Below are 25,621 nucleotides of genomic sequence, written 5' to 3' on the forward strand. Positions count from 1 at the left end.
TTATAAAGTAACCAAGGTGGGATAAAAATATAATAAAAATAATAGTCAGAGATGGGATAGGGAGAGAATAAAATAGCTAATATTGAAAATAAACAAATACAATTCTTAGAATACACTTTCAAAGTGAAATGAAATGAAATGAAATTTAATTCGTTAGCCGCACCCTCTCCAAAAGGACTCGGGGCGGCGTACAATAAAACACATACAATATACATATATATACAATACATATACAAATACAAATAAACACATACACATACATGTACCTGGAGGAGGTAACACTCATAATATATATATAAAAATAAAATTAAAATAGCTATTTAAAACACCCTCAGTTAAAATTACAAAAATTTAAAAAACCTGTCAGGTTTTTAAAGGAAGACAACTTTCTTACAGCCAATGGAAATCAAATCAGGCAGCTTTTGCTGTAATAAAAATGTTATTTGCTGGGCTAGGTAGGGTTTGTCAAAAAGGCACATTGTGTGTTTTGCTTTCTCGTAGAATGTATGTACTGGAGATGATTTCCCAGATTGTCTTAACAGAACTACTGTTGTTCATTCACAAATTCACCTAACTATTCTTGGCAGCAACCAACCAGAATTCTTTGGGTCAGATCATGCCATATTTGTCAAATTTTAAAACTGATGAGTGTGCAAACATCTAATATTTAAGAATTGTTGTGTAAAAGATGTCTCACAGGAGCAAGTAAACTTTGTAAATGCAAAAAAAAGTTAAAATATCACTCATAAATATGACAGAATGCAAAGTAATAATTTTAACTCACAGTACTTTCCTATATAACAAGGGTATCAAACTCGATTTCATTGAGAGCCGCATTAGGGTTGTGTTTGACCTCGAGGAGTTGGGGTGGGGATGGCCAGGGCGGGCATGGAAACTCATCATCACTCATGTCAGGGCTCCTGTGTTGGCCCAAGTGCTCTGCCAGCGAAAATGGGCTCTGTTTCCGGCTGCGACATCCTCTTGCAACCGTTTTCACCAGCAAAAGCACTGCGGGCTAGTCCTTTGCTGTTTCCACGGCAGCCCCGTGGGCCAGATCTAAGCACTCTGTGAGCCAAGTCCGGCCTGCGGGCCTTAAGTTTGGCACCCTTGCTATATAACTTGCTTGGAAAACTTTTCCACAATTTTTAGAATATACAGCCTAAGCAGGTTGATCTTAAGATTTCCTTTGGTAGAAGGTTGCCACTGAAATATTGATTCTAATAATCACAGTGGAATTTGCATGAATCAAACCTATTGTTTCCATTTCTAATACATTTTAAGTTCTGCCAATTTTACTTAAAGGACTTTGACGATATTTTACACTTACTCAACAACTGAATAAGTGAGGCAGCCAAGACCAAGTTTATTCCAACACAAACTTTAATGGATTTTCAAATCACTTGAATATTTATAATCTAAGATTGTAAGATTAAACAGGGTAATGGGTCTGTTTCCCCAGGCAAATAGAGAAATTGAACCGCTATTAAGCACATTATTTAGTAGTTTTATTTTATTCTAAGAAGCTTCCTCTTAGCTGATTATACGAAATCATGGCTGAGATCATATACAACTGGTTTCTACAGAGAAAATTCAATCATCACAGCTCATGGCTTCTTCCAAGGAAGAACATATAGAAATAAGGATATAAAACAAAAACCTGATACTCTTGTGTAAAAGAGTAGGGTACACTTGTGTAAAATTGCAAGTGATTAAAGCCATAAATCAGTTGGCTCACAAGTGTTCCAGGTTTTTATTTTCCAAAATATAAACAACTCTATGGGATCTGGAATAAGGCATGATGAAACTCCTTCTTTGCAGTATATTCCAGAGTCCATGAACATATTTTATGGGACATCACAAATTGTAATTTTGAAAACAACTGATGAAAAGGAATATTTGAAGAGATTGCATGATGGAATAATACTGTTTCCCAGGCCTGTTCAATACCCAAGAGAGTTGGAAAGGAAAATCCCAAACCATTTTAATTACTATCTTATTAAAGCAATGTTATGAGAAACTTAGAAATAGGGGCCTTAAGGCACTGTTTTTGCAACATTTAGAAGGAAGCAGAGTTAAAAAAAAAACTACACACACACACAATTTACTTTAGATAAAATTCAGTGGAATTTATATGGTAATTTAAAAGTTGTTTTCCTTTTCTCTCCCATACAGAGTTTCTCTTGCCAATCCATTTGGTTACCATCTGTCATGTTAAAACAGGATCCCTGATACCATGGTCAGGGTTGCAGGTAAAGGAGATGGTGATGGCATACCGAGTGCCCCAGTGGACCTTCTCAACATGGTGGAGGTTTTCCGAGCCAGATGTGAAAAACGAAACCCGTCCTGCAAAACAAGAATGTACAGTCAGGAACAGAGCAAAATCATTTACCTGATTGCCGATACCTAGGATTCTGTAATTAGCTACTCAGCTTCAATCATTCAAGATTTGGTTGTTACCTAATGGTAAAGCTACCCTGTTCCCAGATCAAAATATCATTATGCAATTAACAGGATTTGAGAAAGCCTGTTTTTTTTTAATATGTACATTCTTAGTTCCACAATTATTAAAAGAAAGGTTTCAGCAGGGGAGCAAAGATGAAAGAAAGAAAACCTTCGAAGATAGTCTTAAGTGAACAGGACTTCTGATTAGGGTTGTGCACAGCTTTGGTTTTGAAGAGGAAAAAGTAACCCCTATCAACACCACCTTAAAGCGAGTAAAGTTTTATCCTGGAATCAACCACTATAGATGGGGATTCTGGGAAAACACCCAACTTATTTAAAAAGAGGCAAATTAGTACTAAATAGAACACCCCAAGCATTTTTTTCCATATGAAGGTTATGAATGAAGGGATGAAATATTATCCCAGGATAATGTTGCCAGTCCAATCTGGGCCAGTTACCAGGACCAAGGTTTTGTCTTCCAAGCTTTCAGACTCATCCTGGAGCCCATCTTCAGGAAACTACTCTCTAACAGAGTGTGTGTGCTGTTCTGTATGTGGTATTTATAGTGCCTGTTGTAAGTGGCTTTTTAGATGTTAATTGGGGTGTGTTGATGGGTGGCTTTTAACTGTCATTTGCTTGTGCTGCCCAGCCCTCGCCTTCTAAGTACCTGACAGGATGGTGGTAAATCAGCATTCTTGTTGACTGACAAGGGGCCTGTTTATGAGGCTTCAATCACTTCCCTGGCTGTTTTTGTGCCTGCTCATCCAACAATCTTAGTAGCTGAAAAATTGAATGTGTCTCCTTGTTTTCATTGCAGCATGAGGCTACCAATAAGTTCAGGTCTCCTTGTCTGACTGCTTGTTTGTATTCTTACAATCTGGTGGCTAGTTTCCTCCACCAGATGGGCGCCAGCACGACTCTAGAAGCTCGGAAGGCAAAACCTCTGGTCCAAGTTGGATCCTACATTTTTTTTTCATGTACAATCTGAAGGGCTGCATAACTTTCCCTTGTTTCAACTCTCTCTTGATTCAGTGTTTTTTCTAGAATAAAACCTTCTGGAAGAGATCTGGTTTATCTATTTTCTTACATTCTGCACTACAGCTACCCAACATATACCCAACATTTAGCATATCAATAATTTTAACACCTCATATTAAAATGGATTACTAGTCTATTTGTGTGGGCTATGTGACATGCTTGAACTGCTTGCTTATGTATTGAGCACCACACTGGTGCAATCAACAATTCAGGTGTGTCCAGTCTTTAGTAGTTTTATCAGAGTGCAAGCATACAAGGGAGACAATAATGATAAAAAGACTACTGCACCAACTGTAAACAGATGGGCCACTACCGGTAGATAGATAAATGTTGCATCATGTTGTGAAGATAAATAGAAACTTGCTTCGTATACATAAGAATAAGCACTAAAATGTTTAGACAAAGAGACACAAACCATATTGTCATACTACAGTTTTCCTAAATAAAATATACTGTAAGGAATGAATTTCCTATGAAAAGCATGAAGTTATATGACAAACATTTTAGGTGCTTGTACATAGTTCAACAGGGTAGTCTCTCATTATTCAACACATAACTTAATTGGAATAAACAACCCCCTCCCCCCGGAAAAAAATAGAAAATACTTAGCAAGCACAAAATAAAATTAAATATTTAAAATAAATATTTAAATTTTGCATGTTATTTTATAATATTAGTCACATTAGGCTGTAATAAACATGTGTAAAACATTTTGGGGTAGGAAAATGCTAGCTACGACAGCTCTGTCTTTCTAGCCACCACCCTTTTAACTCCCAACCACCTCCTACTCTTATATAAAATCATCACATTATGAAAAGGAAATGCAATGTCAGTAACCAGAATAGAAACCAGAATTCCAATCACTTAAATTTCTGATTGTGCAACTTCTCAATGGTTGGAGTAAATGTGATACTGAACAGCAGTTTCATATTACAGTATTAAATTGGACTTACAGGTGAACATTATCTTTTACTTTAGTTGCCCAACTTTCACAAATGGTCTTTCCAGAATAGAAGAAACAGCGGTTATTTTCACTCTCCTGCAAGGTTCAATGAATGGCTTTCAAGAAGCCATACAGATTTACAATGCAAAAAAAAAAAAAAAAAGGCAGAGGCATTGTAAGTGAGCCTCTGCAAGGAAGATGTACAACTTCTGCCAGCTCAAGGGTTGCAATTCAAAAGTAATGGGAGCACTTCTCCCCACTTGTATCATTGTGGGGAGACTTATAATAACAACAACATTATAACCATAGTAAAAGAGATACCTTTTTATTCATGAAATGACTGCTTTAAAAAAAATAAAGAAGCGTAGAACGTCCAACTCCTAAGCATCACATCGTGTTAATAATAATATACGAAATAATAATGCTCTGATAGTCATTTTGAAAAATCCTTTGTTACCAAGCACCTAGAAGCCAAGAGGAACATACGTGCCAAATTTCAAGTTTGTAAATTTCAAGTTTACGGTTCTGGAGATTTTGTGATTCCTGTATGAGTGTTTTTAGTTTATATATATAGGTGGTACAAGGCCTCTTGAGCAGGGGATTAGAAGACCTCCAAGGTTCTTCTAATCCTGCTGTTTTATGCTCTAAATTAATGACTTGTGAGAAGTAACACCACTGCAGTGCAAACCTTTTCAGAACTTGCCATCTCTAAACATATAGTTTCTTAAAACGACAAACTACAGACAAGAAGGGATCTTATTTTCTGACTTGCTGAGAACATATCACTAGTATGAGAACTCCTTCCCGAACTTCTGGTTTGCCCGTAGGGCCAGTTTTTCATGCTTTGGAGGCTTCAGGGAAGCTCCTGAAGCCTCTGGGGGGCTATTTTTGCCCTCCCCAGGCTCCTATAAAGCCTCTGGAGCCAGGGAAGGGCGAAAAAAGCATGCCAAAAATGGGTGGGGGAGCACTGGTCATGCGCACATGCACACTGGGGTCGTGCGCATAGCATTATGGGTGTGGCACGCCCACGCACAACCCCCCTGCGCTCCCCCTGCTTTTGGCACGCGAGCCAAAAAAAGTTCACCATCACTGTTCTAGGAGAAGGGAGACTCTGATTACAAACCTCCACTGCCTTGTGCCTATATCCATTACTGGAAAAGGCTTCAGGAGTCAACTTAGAGGCAAAATCCGGAGCCGGAGTCCTGGAAGCAGTTCGTGATTGTGTACAAGCATGTTCTGATAACTCCTGCGACACAGCTGGAACCAATTGTATTGGCTCTGCAGTCCCATTGGACTATTTCAGCAATGTGGAGAGGGAGGGATCTGCTGCTTGGTTAACAGTCTATCCTCCATATTAATCTACCCAGGCCTCGTGCTCTGGAGAGGACACTCCAGCTTTACCTTTTTCCAGAGCACGATACCATAGTCTTTTGAGACTGAAGGATGGCAATGCAAGCTAGTAATTAATGAACTGCTATCTCAGCAGGTGGCAGCACCGTTTGTCTTTTCTTGTCAGCTAAGCAGCAAAGCTGAGTGTGGAAATTGCTAAAATATGAATATTAGTGCCTACAAATTACAGTCCATCAAGGTCATTTTCATTTTTTCTACAGGGACTGCATTTTGAGCAATTTAATATATCACGATGATTAGTAGGATTAAGACTCAAGACCAGGAACTGTCATGCGTATGCATCTAAATACATTAATACATCAAGTTGAGAATTTTTGCGAAAATTGCTCTCCTTCCAATTTCGTTGTATTTAAGTACAATGACAATAAAGATTATACTTGATGAATGATCACTAGTAGAAGGCATTGGCAGGAGTTTGTGCTATGATACATACATTTGCCAGTGATGGGAAGAACATCGAGAAAACTGGTGAGAAACTTCAGAGGCCCCATTTTGTGGGAATGAGCAGCCACGGTTGAGGGCTTTTAATCTTACCTGATTCTAGTATCTGAATTTGGAAACTATTTTTAATGTTTCTCTTGTTCTAAAACAGTTTAAGAGCTGTTAAAAGTGATTTTAAAAAATACAAATGCTTTGATGTAACTGATGCCCATAAAGAAACAAAATTACTCTTATTGTGCAAAACTACTAATTAAAATTACTGAATAGTTCATTTCTTGCCAACTTTGTAATTAGTATAAGCTTTTAAGTAAAATATATTATTCACTTTCTAATAATTTGCCCCAATTGGAAGACAAAGAACAAGATTTTTTCTAACCTCAAGCTGAGTAGATGAAACCAGAAAGTCACTTACTATGCATGCACTCCCCCACCCCGCCCCCCAAAAGATGTAGCTTTCTTTCCTCTTCTACCATCCAGAAAGCTGTAAAAACTTTGGATTTGGGATGGATAAACTCTGCATGCTAATGTTTTTTTAAAATGCGAGTGTAATACATAATAGGACTTTCCGATGCCTTATATCTACGGAGGGTTCCCCAATAATTTAAACAATGTAGTTATTTAGCTCTACTCATATCTATGTTACTTTAGCATTTATAGCATACGGATATGAACAGATTCTCATTTCAGCCCAACATGGGAAATATACAGCAGTAAAGTTATTAATTGTTAACTTATGCAGAAAGTTTAAATATAGAGACAAGTGATGGTGGAGGTCTGCTTTATCAGGTCTGCTCCTAAATATACAATACAATACAATAGTAGAGTTGGAAGGGACCTTGGAGGTCTTCTAGTCCAACCCCCTGCCTAGGCAGGAAACCCTATACCGTTTCAGACAAATAGCTATCCAACATCTTCTTAAAGACTTCCAGTGTTGGGGCATTCACAACTTCTGGAGGCAAGCTGTTCCACTGATTAATTGTTCTCACTGTCAGGAAATTCCTCCTCAGTTCTAAATTGCTTCTCTCCTTGATTAGTTTCCACCCATTGCTTCTTGTTCTACCCTCAGGTGCTTTGGAGAATAGTTTGACTCCCTCTTCTTTGTGGCAACCTCTGAGATATTGGAATAATGCTATCATGTCTCCCCTAGTCCTTCTTTCTCTTAAGCTAAACATACCCAGTTCCTGCAACCGTTCTTCATATGTTTTAGTCTCCAGTCCCCTAATCATCTTTGTTGCTCTTCTCTGCACTCTTTCTAGAGTCTCCACATCTTTTTTACATCGTGGCGACCAGAACTGAATGCAGTATTCCAAGTGTGGCCTTACCAAGGCATTATAAAGTGGTATTAACACTTCACGTGATCTTGATTCTATCCCTCTGTTGATGCAGCCTAGAACTGTGTTGGCTTTTTTGGCAGCTGCTGCACACTGCTGGCTCATATTTAAATGGTTGTCCACTAGGACTCCAAGATCCCTTTCACAGTTACTACTACTGAGTATGGTATCACCTATACTGTACCTGTGCATTCCGTTTTTGTTGCCTAAATGTAGAACCTTACTCTTTTCACCATTGAATTTCATTTTATTAGATAGTGCCCAATGTTCAAGTTTAATATAGATCCATTCAATTTACTGGAATTCAACAGAAAGCCAAGTCATTTAATTATGTTAAGAACTACACAAGTGATGAGACTTCACTAATAAAAACAATTTCAAATTGCCACATTACTAAGATGTAAATGTACTCTAGTTATGACAGAATACTTTAGGCTTTTCTTCAAAAATGGATAACTTTAAATAATACTTTTTCTACTACATCAGGTGACAGTAAAAAATAAAGTTACAAGAGCTATGAAATGAAAGCATATGATTAGATATGACACTTGACGTTAGCTCACGTCTGACTACTTGTATTCGCTTGGAAGGGTATGTTAAAATTCTAGCTTATCAAAGAATGAACATCATAACATTCACTTGTCAGTAAGAATGGCTATCAAACCTAGCCAGTCCTGGATATGGTTCATTGCCCCATCAAAACCAAGAACATTAGTTCCACTCAGAGTAAGCAAGAGCAAAACCCAGACTTCTGACTCTCATTCCAAAGTTCTTAGTTAATATAACAATCCAGAGATAAAAATGCCTGAATCCCTTAGCCAGACCTTTCTATTGGGAATAATAGCAGAGGATTGTGCTAGCCCAGCGATGGCGAAACTTTTTTGGCTCGCGTGCCACAAGTGGGGGGAGCGCAGGGGGGTCGTGTGCGGGCGTGCCGCACCCATAATGCAATGTGCGACCCCCCCAGTGCGCATGCGCGGACAACGCACCCCCCCATTTTACATGCTTTTTTCGCCCTTCCCAGGCTCCAGGGGCTTTATAGGAGCCTGGGGAGGGTGAAAAGAGCCTCCCCCTCCCTCCCGGAGGCCCTCCGGAGGCTTCAGGGACCGTCCGGAGGCTTCCCTGAAGCCTTCGGAGTGCTCAAAAGGATCCTCCAAGCAAACCGGAAGTGACTTCCAGGTTGCTCGGAGGGTCGTTTTAAGCGTTCCGAAGGCTTCAGGGAAGCCTCCGAACGATCCCTGAAGCCTCCGGAGGCCCTCTGGGAGGGCGGGGGAGGCTCTTTTCACCCTCCCCAGGCTCCTATAAAGCCTCTGGAGCCTGGGGAGGGCGAAAAATGTCTTTAAAAAAGGTGAACTCAGCTGACAGGGCAGCGCCTCGCATGCCCTAACAAATGGCTCCGCGTGCCACCTGTGGCATGCGTGCCATAGGTTCGCCATCACTGTGCTTGCCTATTGCTCCTTCTCTGGGAAGACAGAAGGCTGAACAAATCTAAATGCCCCAGAAGTAAAAAGCAACTACAAACCTATTATTCAGATCACATGGGTGAGGGTAAGGGGAGAACCCCAACATTGTAAATCACACCCCAAAAAACCACATTATTTCTAATGAGTTTGATTAATGTTCAAATGCAAAAAAAAATTCAGATTCTGAAATGGGAGCTTTTTTACCACAATTTTCTATGTAAGAATATTTAAAAACCTTATTTTTAAAAAAGATCTAGGCATCACACAAAAACAAACTAAAATAACAGTACTTTTACCTACGGTATAAATCTGAGGAAGTCTGATGGATTTGACCTGGACATAAGCTTTGTGAGTTCAACTGAGCTGAGGGGAAATGGAAATTCACTTCGAAGTGGACCTCAACCGACCTCTGGGTTTATATGCTGCTCTGAAGGCTGCCCTTGGAGAACTAGCCTTACAGAATGAGTCAATCTCATGCCTAAGACTCTACTTTAAAGGCAGAGGACTTTGTTCCCTTAGTCTTACTTTCTTTCAAAACAAATGCCCAAACAAAATAAAGAAGAAAGGGCTCTGCTTTGAAGGGATACCCCTGGGAAATGTCACAAAATCAGATTGGCATGTAAGTAAGCCAAACTAGTTCCTATTCTTTGGCACTTTAGGTAATTTTTGCCTCAAGACAGTATTTATCAAGCAATACATCTTTCCAGTTAAATATGCAGTGTTTCTCCCCTCTCCCCTGACTGAGAATCACTTAATGAGTAAAAACCTGTGGTAAAAAATTCATTACATCCTCCCTAAAATCACTGGATGTTTAAATGGATGGGTACGAAAAACTGGCAACAAAATACATCTTTGTCACCGAAGACTTATAGGAGATATTTTAAAGGAAATCTTGTAAAATTTAAGAGGGATAATGTGTTTGGCAGAAAACTAAGACCTTTACCTGATTGCTTCTAATTCAGCAAACTGTCTAATTCCTCTTGGATAATGCCTTTTCAGAACCTGATACGTCTATGGTGATTGCTTGAACCAAAATGGTAATAGTTTACAAGGTTTCCCAGGCTCTCTGTTTCATGTGATTCAATGAAAACTGAATATTTGTTTTTCAATTATTCTTTCTTTATGAAGTATAAGCAATAATACAACCATGAACATATGCTTTTAAAGCACCTCAAATAACAAAGTCATGCACTGATACATAAATGTCTTCCAATTCTTGTTGAATTATAGTTTCATCCCTCTTAAATTTTATGGGATTTAATTTAATTGCATTTTTGGAATGCAAAAAAGATAATGATTGTTCTAGTTTTGCCTCCACAAATAGTTCTGAAACATGAACTATTCAACAAACGATCGTTGTTGTTGAACTAAAACAAAAATATTTTTTTCTTTCTCCAGGTAATGTTTGTTGTTGTTCTTTATTCCTGTATAGTCATAGAAATGGGGCATAACTTGATTCCTAAACGTACATCCAAAGGGCATTTGTGGAAGGTTTGACCTCTTTAAGATTTCACTTAAGGTGTGCTCATCTTCAAAATCTTAATAAAATTTATTTAATGAAGCTTCAAATCAAAGGACATGTGCCAATTAATAGTTTCCAACATGAATTATAGTGGAGAGATTATGAACTTCTTCCAGATATCACCTGAGAAAGAAGCTACCTTGCTGATCACACATCTGAGTCTTCCCAAGGATGTCAGGGTTCCAAGTAACATCTCCAACGCAAGAAGACTCCAAGGCTTTAGGTTCCTCAAAGTTCCATTTTATTAGAAAGGTCATATTGGCCCATCTGGGAAAACCCAAATCTGAAAGCTTCCAGGTTTTCTCCACCCAAATGACAGCCCAAGTCCCTTCCCCTGCACCCACATGTCCATCACATGGTCCAATCAATGCACCATCGCAACTGGAGATGCCTCCCAGTCACACCAGTCCAGGTGTAGAGCCAAATGTCCTTTGCTCTCAGAGAAAGTAATGTTATTATGGCTATCTCCCCTCCCAGTTTTCCACAGCACCAAGTGTGGCAGCCCTGAAGATCCAAAGAAAAAGATGGCCCCCAGGGCTGACAAAGGATTTGTTTTAAAGTGACAGAATAAGCAGCTTCAGATCATTAGGAAAGGGCCCCTAGACCTGACCTCTCCAAGTGGAATGTTCTATATGCCATCCCTTCAGCACAAAATGGTTTCCCATGAGTGGAGAAAGATTTTACTTTATTAAAATAATGTTCATGGAAAATAAAGGATCAGATTAACCAGAAATTTCATCATAAAGGAAATGCATACGTGGAGAAAAGCAATTATATCCAGCAAAAGACATAGTTTCCAGAGACCAAGCGATCAAATTATTAAAATTCCTTCTACAGGAAAACTACAAAGTTATTTAACTGCACATTGTTAATGCGCAACATGATTATGATGATTTAAGAATTTTACTCTGCACCTACTTTCTTCCCTGTGTCTTCCTTTTTTTTCTATTTCATTTCCCTCCAACAGTTATAAATTACACCATTTTTTCTGGACATATTCCTTTGTTTAACCTACCACCAATATGCCATTTTTTTCAAGCTATTAATGCTTTTAGGTATTGCCACAATATATTACACCCTCTTTTGTTTAAAAAAATATTGTTAAAAGTTAACATTATAGATCGAATTGAAATGGAAAAATATACACATTAGAATGACTGCTTGGGGATTGGGATTGTGCTAAAAAGGCAACACATGAAGCTACACAAATGTCAACATGATTATAACACTGATGCCTCCGTGATTTAGAGAGTCTTAAGAATCCCTTGGAGATCTTGGCCATAATTTACCACAAAATTAATTATGCTTAAACTTAGATGTTCACAATTAAGAGCCAGAAGAACCCCAGGGGCTAAATGGACTCCCAAGGTTCTTCAAAAGCTTCAATTCAGAAAAGGGCGAACAGGAATTTCTCTGCAGCTTTTCCCTTTCTCTTTTTTTCCCAAATTCCTTGAGCCTGTAAGAGGGCTTAAGAGAAAGGCTGAGCTTTATTTCACCTATCTCATAGAAACAGGGGGAAAGGAAAGTTTGAAGACATGTTTTGTTACATATGTTCAAGAAAAAAAACCCAGTCCTTTTCTGGAACCTTCCTTGACCTAAAGAGCTCAAAAAAGAGGTTGGTGGTAGGGAAAAAATCAGAACTCTTTAGTGAAAGATAATTCTTTTTCTTGCTTTGTCATGGTTTGGTTAAAAAAATATACTGAAGAACAGCAGAACAGTTCCAGGTATTTCTTGGCATGTCACTTAAAGAAGTCACTTCCTATTCCTCTGCAAATACAATAAAATACAATAAAATACAATAGCAAAGTTGGAAGGGACCTTGGAGGTCTTCTAGTCCAACCCCCTGCCTAGACAGGAAACCCTATACCGTTCCAGACAAATGGCTTCTTAAAGACTTCCAGTGTTGGGGCATTCACAACTTCTGGAGGCAAGCTGTTCCACTGATTAATTGTTCTAACTGTCAGGAAATTTCTCCTCAGTTCTAAATTGCTTCTCTCCTTGATTAGTTTCCACCCATTGCTTCTTCTTCTACCCTCAGGTGCCTTGGAGAATAGTTTGACTCCCTCTTCTATCCGTTTATGTAGCCTAGAACTGTGTTGGCTTTTTTGGCAGCTGCTGCACACTGCTGGCTCATATTTAAATGGTTGTCCAACAGGACTCCAAGATCCCTTTCACAGTTACTACTACTGAAGAAGGTACCACCTATAATGTACCTGTGCATATATACCTTTAAAAATTTTGGGAAATTTTTCTCCCATGAAATGTTTTTCAAGTAAAATGTTTACTTGAGAGGGGGTAATCATTTGATTCCTGGCAAAGACCTCAATTAGCCTCTGCAGTTTTCTTGGCAAGATTTCAGAAGTAGTTTGCCAATGCCTCCTTCTTAGGGATGAGAAAGTGTGACTGGCCCAGGTCAACCAGAGGTATGAAATAATTCAGATTAGCTTTTGGTAACTCAGGCTCTTCCAGATATCTTGGGACCAACTGCCAAAACTCCAATCCAGTATGGCCAATGGAATGTATCTAAAGGATTCCAGGCTGCGGAAGGATAGACTAGATGACCCTTTGTAGCATTACATTGTTATAAAGTTTCAATAGGATAGTGAAACCTCTATGTAGGCCGTCCGCTGAGTCATTTTGGCTGTCTCTTTCACTCAGTCATTCAGATTGTGAAGTCAAAACAGATAGAGGTTTATCTATCTGAATGTTCAGACTGTATATTTCATTTGCAATAATTCAAAGCATACTAATAGATTATTAGCCATGTATGCCTCTTTATATTTCAGTCTCCTTTTTTTTACCATCAACAAAATAGTTTGAAAATTAACAATTCACAATTCACATATTTTTAAAAAAATTAACGTTGCTTTTCAAAACCATGTTTCCTCATGTAACGTCATCAAGTTACAATACATATTTACCTCTCATTTATTCTTGTAATAGAAGGGAGCTAGAAATCACAATTCTTACTTGTATAACATTTTAATGATGAAAGGTGTGATACTGCTAAAACTAGTGTTAGATAAATGCAAATATTAGATAACTCTTAAGACAAAAGCTGCCAGTTTTATTTGCACTTATTTATACTGACGTTCTAATTCATTTATTTCTATCCTGAAGGTACGGATACACAAATTAGGGAGCTGTGTACAAAGGAAGATATTAAAAACAGAGCACGAAGTAATAAGATCTGTAAAGCAAAGAAAGTTCTACCTGCTCGAGGTTCTACAGTCCTATTTGCGTCTTCGTCCATAAAGACAAACCGTCCACCACCAAAATCTTCTGCATAGTCTGATAGGTAGAGCAGTGATGTGTAATCAAAGGAGCCATAGGTCACCTACAAAGGAAAGATAAAGTACTGAATATCAAAAGAAAGCTCGGGGATTGTATTGGGTCTGCAGATGCATAGGCCCTGAAAGAAGTTGGTTATCTGGATCCCTTTTAGTTGGGTTCCAAGTCAGAGTATGGCAATGAGATTTTATTGATTTCATCTGTGTTTGACCTCTGGTGAGACAAGGAATGTATCCCTCCTGGTACTGAATGCTATTTCAGTGGCTTTTGATACTATCAAACTTAGTATCTTCCTGGACTGCCCACAAGAGAAGGAGTGGGGCCCATTGCTTTGCAGTGTTCTCAATCTGAATTTGCTTCTTTTTCAGCCACATCACACTAGACTTTCCATCTGCAATCAGCTATTTGCCACATTTTGTTCATAAACACTATGACTAAGCTAGGTATCTCAATCCTATATCTTTGTATCTGATTTTTTTCACTTTATGAAACAATTTGTATCTGTCTCTAATAAATTTCCTTCTGCAAATTTCAATGGATTAAACGAACAGTTCCAAGGATACTAGCTATTTTCATCCTCATTTCTAAAGAGAAGCTATTCATGAGCACTGTTTGAATGGGATTTTTAAAAAGTCAATTAGCCAACCTCTTAATTATCATGTCATCCATTTAACACACACGTTGCTAATCAGAATACTATGGGATCCTTGATCAAACGGTTTTCTGAAATCTAGGATGACCTAAAAATTTAGATGGCTGCAGCATTTTCATAATCTAATAAAATTACTGAACAAAAAAATAAGGTTATTCTAATAAGACTTACCCATGACACATGCCTATGTTTAGTACTGATCACATTATTTTCATGGTAATAGAGATCAGAGATATAATTACTGACTGGTGGATAGTTTCTTGGATGGTCTCTTCCCCCTTTTCAAAGATAGGAACATTCGTTCTTTTTCAATCATATGACATTTCACCAGTTCTTCATGAGTTCTTAAAAATAACATATAAGGGTTTGTCAAGCCATCAGCTACGTCCTTTAGTATCCAAGGATGCAATTCCTCTGACCCCGGAGACGTATGATTCATTTAAAGCAAAGAAGTATCCTCTCAATCATGTTTTGTTAAATTGTGGCTCTGCCCCTTCATCCTTCATAATTTCCTTAGACAGCAAATCTATCCTTGTGGGAGAAGACTGAACCAAACAGCAGGTAAGAAAAAGGCTATTTCCTGTTTGCCTTTTCTCATTTTCATTAAGCAGTTAGTATACTAATTTGCGTTTCTTTCCTTTTTATGTTGAACATATAGGAATAATTTATTTTCTACTTGTCAGCAAACAGTATTTTCTCCATTTGTTTTTTTAAAAAGAATATACTGTATCCAGATTTATGTACAATCACTTTTCAGAAGGAAAATTGTTATGTGAGGCATGTTCCAAACAAAAATAATTTTCTTCCCCAAATTAATATCCTTCATCCGTTTGTTTTAAGAATGAAAGAAAATGATCAGGCAGTAGCATATGCAAGTGGGAATATTTTGCAGAAAGTTGATCAATTATTTTGCATAATTTCCTAATCATTTACTGAAAGACCCAAGTGAGCCTTCTGCTATATTTTTATTCCAGCTGCTTCTACCATAAATTAATTTGTGAAGTAAAGTGAATAGGACTGCCTTCAAATATGAGGTTTGAGATATTTGCTTTTAAAGTGCTTTATAAAAGAAGCTAAAATGATGTCAATAACTTGCAACTATTTTCAGCACCACTTAACCTCTGCTGACAAGTGCAAATGTATTCCAACAATACAGGAAAAATCCATAGAAATGTTTATGTCAGCAATCCACAATTTCCTCAATCAATAATATAGAGTGAAATGTCCATATAGTGTTTCAAAACCAATTTTCTATAAGTTACTGAATAATCAGTATTTCTAATCTTACAGCTTTGAGAAAAAATATTTTTACTAGAATGAAAGCTTTGAAGGTTACAAATGTAATATTTGTGGAACTTTTAAAACCTAGGAAAAGTGGTTTTTCATCCTCTTTTCCTTATCTACCACTGTTCCAGTTTTAAAGATCAGTGTAATCTCAGTTGCAAAATGTGTTGCAGAATGCTGAGCTAAACGTTTTAGTGCGACACTGTCACTCATATTCGGTTGAGTGGAAAATAATAAATTACTCTCTTTCAATCACCAGAAAGGTTCAGAAAAAAGATCTTGGCTAGATCAAGGACAGAACAGCCCAGTTTCCTCCCGATAAATATAACTTCAGGATCTTTCCAAGCCCTACCATTTCTGGAGAAGCAATGATGGACTGAGGAGCTAACCACCAAAGGATAACAACGGGCAAGTAGACTGGGTTTTTGATAATGCTTCTCCGGACAAGGAGTAGATTTGAAATTACAAGTGCTCCAGGGAGCTGCCACTCATGAGATGACTGCAAGACAGCATTCTCCAGCGGGATTACAGCTCTGGGTGATGAGGAAATAGCCATCTTGTTCAAACTGCAGTGAGAGCCTTTGGAATTGTCATGGCCCAGGCTTAGGACTCACATACAGATTCTGAGTCTGACACTGAACAACCTTCAGCTGAACTGGTGGTATGTCAAGGGGAATCACATGAGGCTGATCAAACACAGGCACCACCTGAGCAGCTGGAAAAGTCAGAAAATGACATAGACCTCCCAGCCCACACCTGTGACAAGAGCAGAGAAGATCTATTAGACTCCTCACCAAGCAAAGAAGAAAACCTTCTAATTGGTGACAGCTGGCTACAACTTATCAAAACATCTACTTTGCCTGTTTACTTTGTTGGAAATATCTGCCACCCAGCTCATGTACAAATTTGTGTGTGATTTTGGTTCTAGGGCCTTTAGCATTTGGATTAGCTGATAACCTTGACCTGACCTTGAAACACTGAGCTGATTCTGGGTGATTCTTTGGCATTTATTTATTCATTGAATTTATATTGCCGCCTATTTGCCCATGGCAACTCAAGGCGGCTTATAGAATATAAAATCACATTTAAAACTAACAAAAAGAATCAAATAAATTAATATAGTACAATATAACAAAATCACCCCCACCTCCCACGCCCCCGTCCCAACGACAGCAGATCACACAAGCCATTTAATGGGCGCCATCCTGTTCTGGATTCCCCAGGCCCGTTGGCAGAACCAGGTCTTCAGCGCCTTTCGGAAGAGTATTAGAGTGAGGGCCATTCTAATCTCTGAGGGAATGATGTTCCAGAGCCACCACGGAGAAGGCCCTTCTTCTGGGTCCCACCAGGTGTATCTCCTTCGGAGATGGGATCTGCAACATTCCCTAACTCCCTGCTTTCATGGATCGGGTAGATGTGACTGGCAAGAGACGGTCCCTCAGATAACCTGGTCCCAAGCCATGAAGGGCTTTAAAGGTGACAACCAGCATCTTGAATTGCACCTGGAACCAAATCGGCAACCAATGCAGCTCCCCGCAGGAGAGGTAATAAATGTGCACACTGGGGTTTGCACAAAACCACGTGGGCCGCTGCATTTTGCACTAACTGGAGCTTCTGGATACCCTTCAAGGGCAGCCCCATGTAGAGCGCGTTGCAATAATCAAGATGGAAAGTGACTAAGGCATGAGTGACTGTGAGTAGGGACTGTTGGTCCAGGAAAAGGTGTAACTGGCACACAACTTGCAGTTGCACAAAGGCCCTCCTGGCCATGACCACCACCTGCTCTTAAGAGTTTTGCATGCTCCAGTTTTCAAAGAAAACCTTGCAGCCAAGCTTTAGCTTTGTTTACGTTTCTTGTTTCTCTGTAACTTTTTCAGCCTAGTAAACTGATAATTACCCAATAAAGTGTGCATGCATTTGTGTGGCTGAAGCTACAGCAGGGCACAAAGGACATTAAGTTCACAAATTTTCTTTTGTAATCCTTTTCAGAAATTACTTGCTTACTGTTTTTCAGCTATTATGAACCTTTAGCTTGACAAGTTTTACAACACCAGGTGTTTCCTTCAATCCTTAGCCAAATAAGTTTTAACTAAAAGTTTAAAAATTTAAACACTTTTTTAAATAAACAGCAATAGGACAATTAAAAGTTTTATTTTAGCAAGTTACAAATGAACTAGGGGTCCAGATGAATATGAAATAAGATTTTGGAATTAATTATATAGAATCCTTCCTGTGGGAAAATGCGTTTGTTTTCTTTCTTTCTTTAAGGTAATAAGACTTTGAAAATTAGTTACTAAAGCGAACTAAACATTATAAATAAAAGTGCAAACTCACAATTACAAAATTAAGCAAAGTATTTTGACATTAGACAATAACTAAAGATATTTTTGAACAATGGATGCAGAAGTTCATTTTAAGAGTATCTGCCTCTATAGATAGACTATTTAAAAGATGTTATGGAAAGGAACAAATTCAATCTGACAATATCAATACTAATTTGACAGTCAATGTAAAAATGACAGGGTGCAAGAACAACATGGAAAAAGATTTTACCCCAGTCATACAATGAAAACAATTTTTGGAACCTAAAAATTATACAGGAATCTCCAGACAAGAGTTGGAAATCTGTACCAAAGATTTGCAATTTTTATTCAAAGGGAAAAAAATCCCCACAATGAGTTATTTTATCACAATTTTAGTCCATGAAATGTGAAAGAATATTGATACAAAGAGGCACTGATAAAAAAAACTGCCCAACTATGCATTTAATTCTGAGTTCCTCCTAAAAGTAAGGAAGAGAATATAATGAAACAGACCACGCTCCATGTGAAAGTTCAAATGATGGGAAACTCTATCCATTTAAACTGGTTTCATTCCTTTCATTTTTCCAGATAGTGTGTATAATGCAAATTATTACTAATTATTACTAAATCCCTCAAAAAACATTGTTTACTAGGATTAGTCTTTAACATCTTTTATCTTTTTATTTTATGTTTTATTGATTTTATTGTAATGTGTCTGATTATTGTGAAATGCCCAGAGTCACTGAATGCTGGGCAACAAACAAGTTTCAAAAAATGATTTGTTGCATAGCCAGCCAGACCTTGAGACTGGATTTAATATTTTTATCCATCTATGCAATCCTTCTATTATTATAATTATTACAAGAGCTATGTTTAATTCAATAAAATAAGATGGATGAAATGCTTTTTAAAAAAAATAAAGTTAAGATAGATTATTTTTTTTAAAAAAAAACCTTTGGAACTGCCAAATCTGGAAGAGATTAGAAAAATAATGTTCTCAACTAAAATTAAGCAAGATAATATCTGAAAAAAATAAACATTTTGTGGAAAACTGTAATGCAACTTTTTATGAAATGATATGATTTACTGGAACAAGTCATACTGAATCAAATCAAACTATTTCTATCATATTATTTGAAGAGGATTGACAATTTGCAAAGAAAAACAGCAAAAAAGATTTTGTTTATTTTATGAATAGGTGGAGGAAAATGTTGAAGTTACTCTCAATAGCCTCATTCAAACAGTAAAAAATAAATTGGAATGTTATAGTCTTTAAACTTACATTGGTAAAATATTTTTACTACTAACTTCCTTAATACTTTTCTGAGCAGAAAAGCAGAATTTAAACTTTATAAATAATGGATTCCATAGTACAAATATAAAAGGCAATAGAAAGCCAACATGATAAAAGAAAATTCTAAAAAATAAGAAACTAAAAATACCCCCAAAATAAGATTCTCAAAGTTGTATACTAACAATATTTTAGCTTTATTAATTACCTTTGCTTATTAGGAACTTTACTCTGTTCCTACATTTTGGGTATGTCTAGTTTAATAGAAAGAAGGACTAGGGGAGACATGATAGCAGTGTTCCAATATCTCAGGGGTAGCCACAAAGAAGAGGGAATCAAACTATTCTCCAAGGCATCTGAGGGTAGAAGAAGAAGCAATGGGTGGAAACTAATCAAGGAGAGAAGCAACTTAGAACTGAGGAGAAATTTCCTGACAGTTAGAACAATTAATCAGTGGAACAGCTTGCCTCCAGAAGTTGTGAATGCCCCAACACTGGAAGTCTTTAAGAAGATGTTGGATAGCCATCTGTCTGAAACGGTATAGGGTTTCCTGCCTAGGCAGGGGGTTGGACTAGAAGACCTCCAAGGTCCCTTCCAACTCTACTATTGTATTGTATTGTATTTTCATATTATCTAGCAAAGTACAGGAAGAATCAACCGAATAGTCAGACTGATTATGTAACTTAATAGGAAAGAACCCTAGGTTTTTAACTTCTAAATTTTGACTCACCAAAAAGGGAGCACTACAAATTTAAAAGTCATTCTACATCCATTTACTCATTAATACATTTCATTAAGCTCAGCAGGAGTTACTTCTGAGAAGGCACACATGGTGCTTACATGCTACAATTACAGTGACTCTTTAATTAGAGTGCTAGCACATATATATGCAGGACACCAATGCCAAAAGTAGATAATTAGAAGAATAGTAAGGAAAATATTAATTCAATATATCATTACCTTGTCAATATGAGGATGCCAATATTCATCATGGGTTGTCTTTGCTTCTGAGTTATTTATTCTAGAGAAGAAAGTTGGTTTTGTCAAATACATGGAAGATGAGCTGATGCCAAAAGCAAGAGCTATTTTTTGTTGAATTCTTAGCCTCACATCACTACAAATGAGAAAAGAACACCAGAACTGAGTAAAACTCTGCACAAAATATTGGATTTATTTTAAATACATTCTTTTATTTCACAATATCTAACATACACAGAATATTAAAAGAAATCCATGCACATTGTCTCAAGAATTCTATAACATATGTGTAGTGCAGTTAATTATAAATACATCATGTATAGCAGCCTTAGAGAGAATAGAGTTGCATTAATTTGTTTGTAGTTCAGTTTAGTTCAGTTCTGAAGCTTCCAATATACAAATACTATGTAAGACCTGCACTTTATACTCTACTTCTATAACCTACAAGCTGAAAAAAGTGTAATCTGTCATTTTTTTTCTAACTGTCCTCAGTTTCACACATCACATAAGTCATAAATCAGTTTTATAAATCCCAACGGGTGAATTCAATCTTCCCATGCAAAAGCTTTTCACCCAACAAACACTTTTGTTAATGGAAGTGGAGGCCAAGAGAAATTCTGTCACTTTTGGGTGGAAGGTCTGAAGCAGGCAGAGTGGGAAGCATTGACAGAACTTTTATCTGAAAACAAGACAGTTATTTCCCGCTTTCAAGGCCAGAAGAGAATTGGTTAATATTCAAACAGGTGGAAAGAAAAGACATAGAATTTAATTAAATGCTGTAAAACTCTAAGTCGGTGATGGCGAACCTATGGCACGAGGGCCACAGGTGGCATGCGTGCCACAGGTGGCATGCGTAGCCATTTGTCAGGGTATGCGAGGTGCTGCCCTGTTAGCTGGCCAGCGCGCATGCGCGCGCTGGCCAGTTGAATTCACCCTTTTTTAAAGCCATTTTTCACCCTCCCCAGGCTCCAGAGGCTTTATAGGACCCTGGGGAGGGCGAAAAGAGCCTCCCCCGCCTCCCCAGAGGCCTCATGAGCTTCCCTGAAGGCTCCGGAGTGCAAAAAAACAGCCCTACGGGCAAACCGGAAGTTCAGAAACAGACTTCCTGTTTGCTCGGAGGGTCGTTTTGACTGCTCCGGAGGCTTTAGTGAAGCCTCCTGAAGGTCCCTGAAGCCTCCGGAGGGCTTCCGGGGGGGCAGAGGGGGCTGTTTTCACCCTCCCCATGCTCCTATAAAGCCTCTGGAGCCTGGGGAGGGCGAAAAAAGCATGCAAAAATGGGGGGAGTCTCACCTGTAGTGTACGCATGTGCACTGGGTGTGTGTGTGTCGCACATTGCATTATGGGTGCGGCACGCCTGCACACGACCCCCCTGCACTCCCCCCACTTATGGCACGCAAGCCAAAAAAGGTTCGCCATTGCTGCTCTAAGTAGCCTTTGAGTTACGACTCTTGGGTTCAGAAACCATTCAAAGTTACAGCTGCACTGAGAATGAATGGTACCTCATCACCAAATTTATAGCCATTACAGCCCATTCTGTAATCAGGATTTGAGTGCTTGGCAGCCCACCTGCACTTAAAAACCACAGGTGCATTTCAACTCCTTCCCCCAACTCCCTCCCCCTCCCCCACATCTCTGCCCTTTTGGCCCCTTGGATTCTTTAGCCCCTGCTGTCCTGCATGCTACTGCCCCACCCCACTGACCTACACTGCCTTCTTACCCTCCCCATTGAGCATTTGAGCATTGAATATTTCTCCATATCCAGTATCCATATTCTATTTTTTTTCCCAACACTGGAAGATTTAAAAGAAAAGAAATTCTCTATCTAATACTGTGCTTCCCAGCCTTTTTCTTCATAACTCAAAACAGCTTATCAGAAAGTCTTATTGAACTTTGAGTCATAACTTTGAATGGTTGCTGAACAAATGGTAATCATTCAAGGACTACCTGTATTATAAAAAGTATTTCTATATCATCTCAACAATCATTTCACTGTCAATTTGATTGATATTCATCTTCATAGGAATACTTTGGGAGATTTCTGAATATATTTCAATAAACATGCAATTTTTAAGTCAATTTAAAACTCCCTGTTATGATGGATAATGGGGTTTGTGTGTCATTCCTCAAAGAAAGACCATTTTAACCTAATTTTGGGTAATTGACCCAGGTTTGGGAAACATTGATCTAAGAGCAGAAACTTGCACATAACCCAAATACTGTGTTCTTTCATTATCGACACTGCTTTTTTCCATATTTCACATCCATCTTTTAAAGAAACAGATTTGAAAAAGTTTATTCAGGAAACTTATTTTATCCAAACCAAATCAATTTGAAAGTCTTCTCTATTTTTTTCCAGTAAACTTTGCCCATTATTTAAAAAACTTCCTCAATAACTAGTTTCTATTCACATAGTCTATTTGACAAAAATCAATTCAGGTACTCTAAGTAGACAATAAGGCTTTTCTTTAGCTATTCCCTTGAGCTGCCACTCTGAAAGCTATCCGACATGCTGAATTGTACTGAAAAATCCTTTAAGAATTTCTTCTGTGCTCTCTAACACAATAGCTGTGATTATATCGAAAAGGCATCAGATGCTCTTTAATGCAGAGCCATGCTCAGAGATGATAATCCAAAATGAAAGGTTATTTTTATATCAACCCACCATTTAGACTTGTGTTTATCTGCCTTTTCAGAATGAATCTTCTACCTACAACTAGCTACATTAGAAGTATCCAGTAAAAGAAGTAGATACACAATGTAAACTGAATTGCGACCATTACATCTATACAGTTAGAATTCATTCATGAATCAGATTAATATAATTAAGACTACCACATCTTTTTCTGGTTCAAAATACCACATGGGGATACAATTAATCCCTCCCAAAACAATCAGACTGACAAAAGATTCCCCCGACAAACAAAGAACAGATCCAGAATGCTCTCACTGAGCATACTCCCCTCTGAGTTTCTATTCAAGCATCATCCCTCTAGTCCTCTCCAATGGCAATGAACAGCTGATAACAACCAAGGCTAATGTGGTGCAGTGGTTAAGATGCTGGATCAGAAGTAGGGAGATACAGGTTCTAGTCCATCGTTAGTCATAGAAGTACACAGGTTCATTTTAGGACACTAACTCTCCCTCAGCCTAACCTACTTCTCAAATTGATTACTAAGGGGAAAACATGATAGCAACTTCATATTAATTTTACTAATCTTAAGTATTATCAATCTTTAAAAAGAAAGCTGCACAAGAGACACTCTCCTTTTGCCATTTAAGTAGTGGACTGTACCAAAATCAAATGCTGGGATTAAATAAAGTCTAGGGTTCCTCAAGATACATTTAACCAAATTCTTTCTGTACTCTACCCCTCCATTCATTAGTGGTAAAACAACAGTGATATCTTGAAGATTCTTCCCTTCAAGCTATTAAAATGTTTCCTGAAGTAATATTTCTATTTCTACAATGCAAAATGTTTCATCTTTCTTTGCTACATAACAAGTTAAAGCACTGATCAATTCAAAAATTATGCTACAATATAATTTTTCTCAAATACAGTAATAAATAATGGGCATTAGCATAACAAAGTTATACTAGCCAGTTGACTGGAGAAAGCAAAAGTAAAATATTACAATACCTGGAATTTCTTACCGGTATAACTGAAAATCCTTTTCTGTGAAGATGTCATGGATTTTATCATTAAAGTATCTGGAGGGAAAGGAAATAAATGACTCACAAAATCAATTCACAGATTATGTATATTAAATCTTTGTACTAACCAATTACTTTCAATATTCTTTCAATTAAATTGTTTACTCAGATCACAATTTTAATACACAATTATTTTTAAAGTTTCAGAACAGTACTTATTAAGTCTAACACACAAGATCAATTCTAGTAAATACCAATTGCTGTGGAAAACTGAAAGCTTGTTTAAAAAAATATTCTAAAATGAACAAGAGCCTATTTCTACATCCAATATCCCCAAAACGGTTATCACATATTCTTTGCTAAATGAAGAGAAGTTGCTGAAAATAGAGTAACTTGTGTAAACCTATTTAACAGACTGAGAGCTAAAAGAACAAAGATCAACCATTCTAAAGGTGGATACATTAAAATGCAATTCTAAATTTACCTGTACATATTAACAAAATGCTTCCCCAAAGAAAGGGCTCCAGAGTGCAAATCTAGAATTGAAGCCTAAAATAGGAATAAATAAATGCATTCAGTATCCAAATACAGACAATGGAAAATATTTAAGGCATGTTGCTTTCTTTAAAAAGAAGACAGGTTACACTGTTTGGAAGTCACATTCCTATTCTACAATGTTCTGAGAACTTAATGTAAAAGTGTGTTGATTTTAAATATTTCCCAAGAACAAGGAAACTCAAACTTACTCTGAATTATTTCCCAATAATTCTTTATTTATACATATCAAGCTTACCATCAAGCTTACCATTATTTCTGGAGGGGAAAAAGTTATGAACTGTCAAGTGGAGTGGATTTAAACCATGATAAAAATCACTATTAAGAAACAATGATTTAAATCACAATTTCTTAAATAACTAAAAATATTTAATAATGATTAACCCCTCTAAGACTTAGCCAATTCAGTTGGTTCTAGATTATTGTTTATCCCTCTGCTTCTTCTGTCTGGATAAAATGAACAAGCAAACTAAACCCTATAGCAGCAACGGACAACTTTTCCACAAACCCTGACTTTTTACTGAATTGTAATTTTGAATGTGACAGATGGGAAGAGATCATAACAATTATAATTAGGCAGGTCTGAATTTTTCCCTGACTTCATTTTTTTTTCAGAGTAAACCTTCAGACAGAAAATGCCCAGTCCTCTGAAGTGCTTTCACATTATAGTATAAAGAAATACGTTAGCATCTTATAGAAGGGATTCAGAAAGAATCCCACTAAAGTATACATGACCAAGAAAAATTGCATGACAATATATTTGGATTTAAGCTGAATTTATATATGAAATAAAATGCAAACTAAGGTTGTTTAATGAGGTAGAGCCATGGCATATTTTTATTCAGCTTTTATATTCTCCATAGAATATCTTATTTAATTTTCTTTTAATTAACATTAGGAGCAACAGCAGTAATATTCTCTTTCATGACCTTGGTCAGATTACATAGGACCCTGTTCAGGAAGTAATCAAGGATAGCGTTACAATATGCTGACAATGCAACTAGCTTTTAAAACGATATTTTCAGT

The 25,621-nt window shown here is 37.5% G+C and overlaps 1 protein-coding gene across 2 annotated transcripts in view; it reads right to left on the bottom strand.

Moving 5' to 3' along the window:
* Positions 1-122: 122 nt before the first annotated feature.
* Positions 123-25,621, bottom strand: part of OGFOD3 (2-oxoglutarate and iron dependent oxygenase domain containing 3) — a 44,861-nt gene continuing 19,362 nt past the window's right edge. Inside the window, exons 5-9 of one of the 2 annotated variants that reach the window (XM_081969637.1) lie at positions 24,525-24,589; positions 24,041-24,097; positions 20,372-20,432; positions 13,804-13,927; positions 123-2,343 (exon numbers count right to left, since the gene is read on the bottom strand). In XM_081969637.1, coding sequence (XP_081825763.1) covers positions 2,207-2,343; positions 13,804-13,927; positions 20,372-20,432; positions 24,041-24,097; positions 24,525-24,589 — 444 coding nt within the window. In that variant the 3' untranslated portion in view covers positions 123-2,206. Of the gene's footprint in view, positions 2,344-13,803; positions 13,928-20,371; positions 20,526-24,040; positions 24,098-24,524; positions 24,590-25,621 lie in introns of both variants that reach the window. The other variant, XM_081969636.1, reaches the window with a different exon arrangement.

This window comes from Natrix helvetica (genome assembly GCF_964273705.1).
Source record: "Natrix helvetica genome assembly, chromosome: 1".
Taxonomy (NCBI): Eukaryota; Metazoa; Chordata; class Lepidosauria; order Squamata; family Natricidae; genus Natrix; species Natrix helvetica.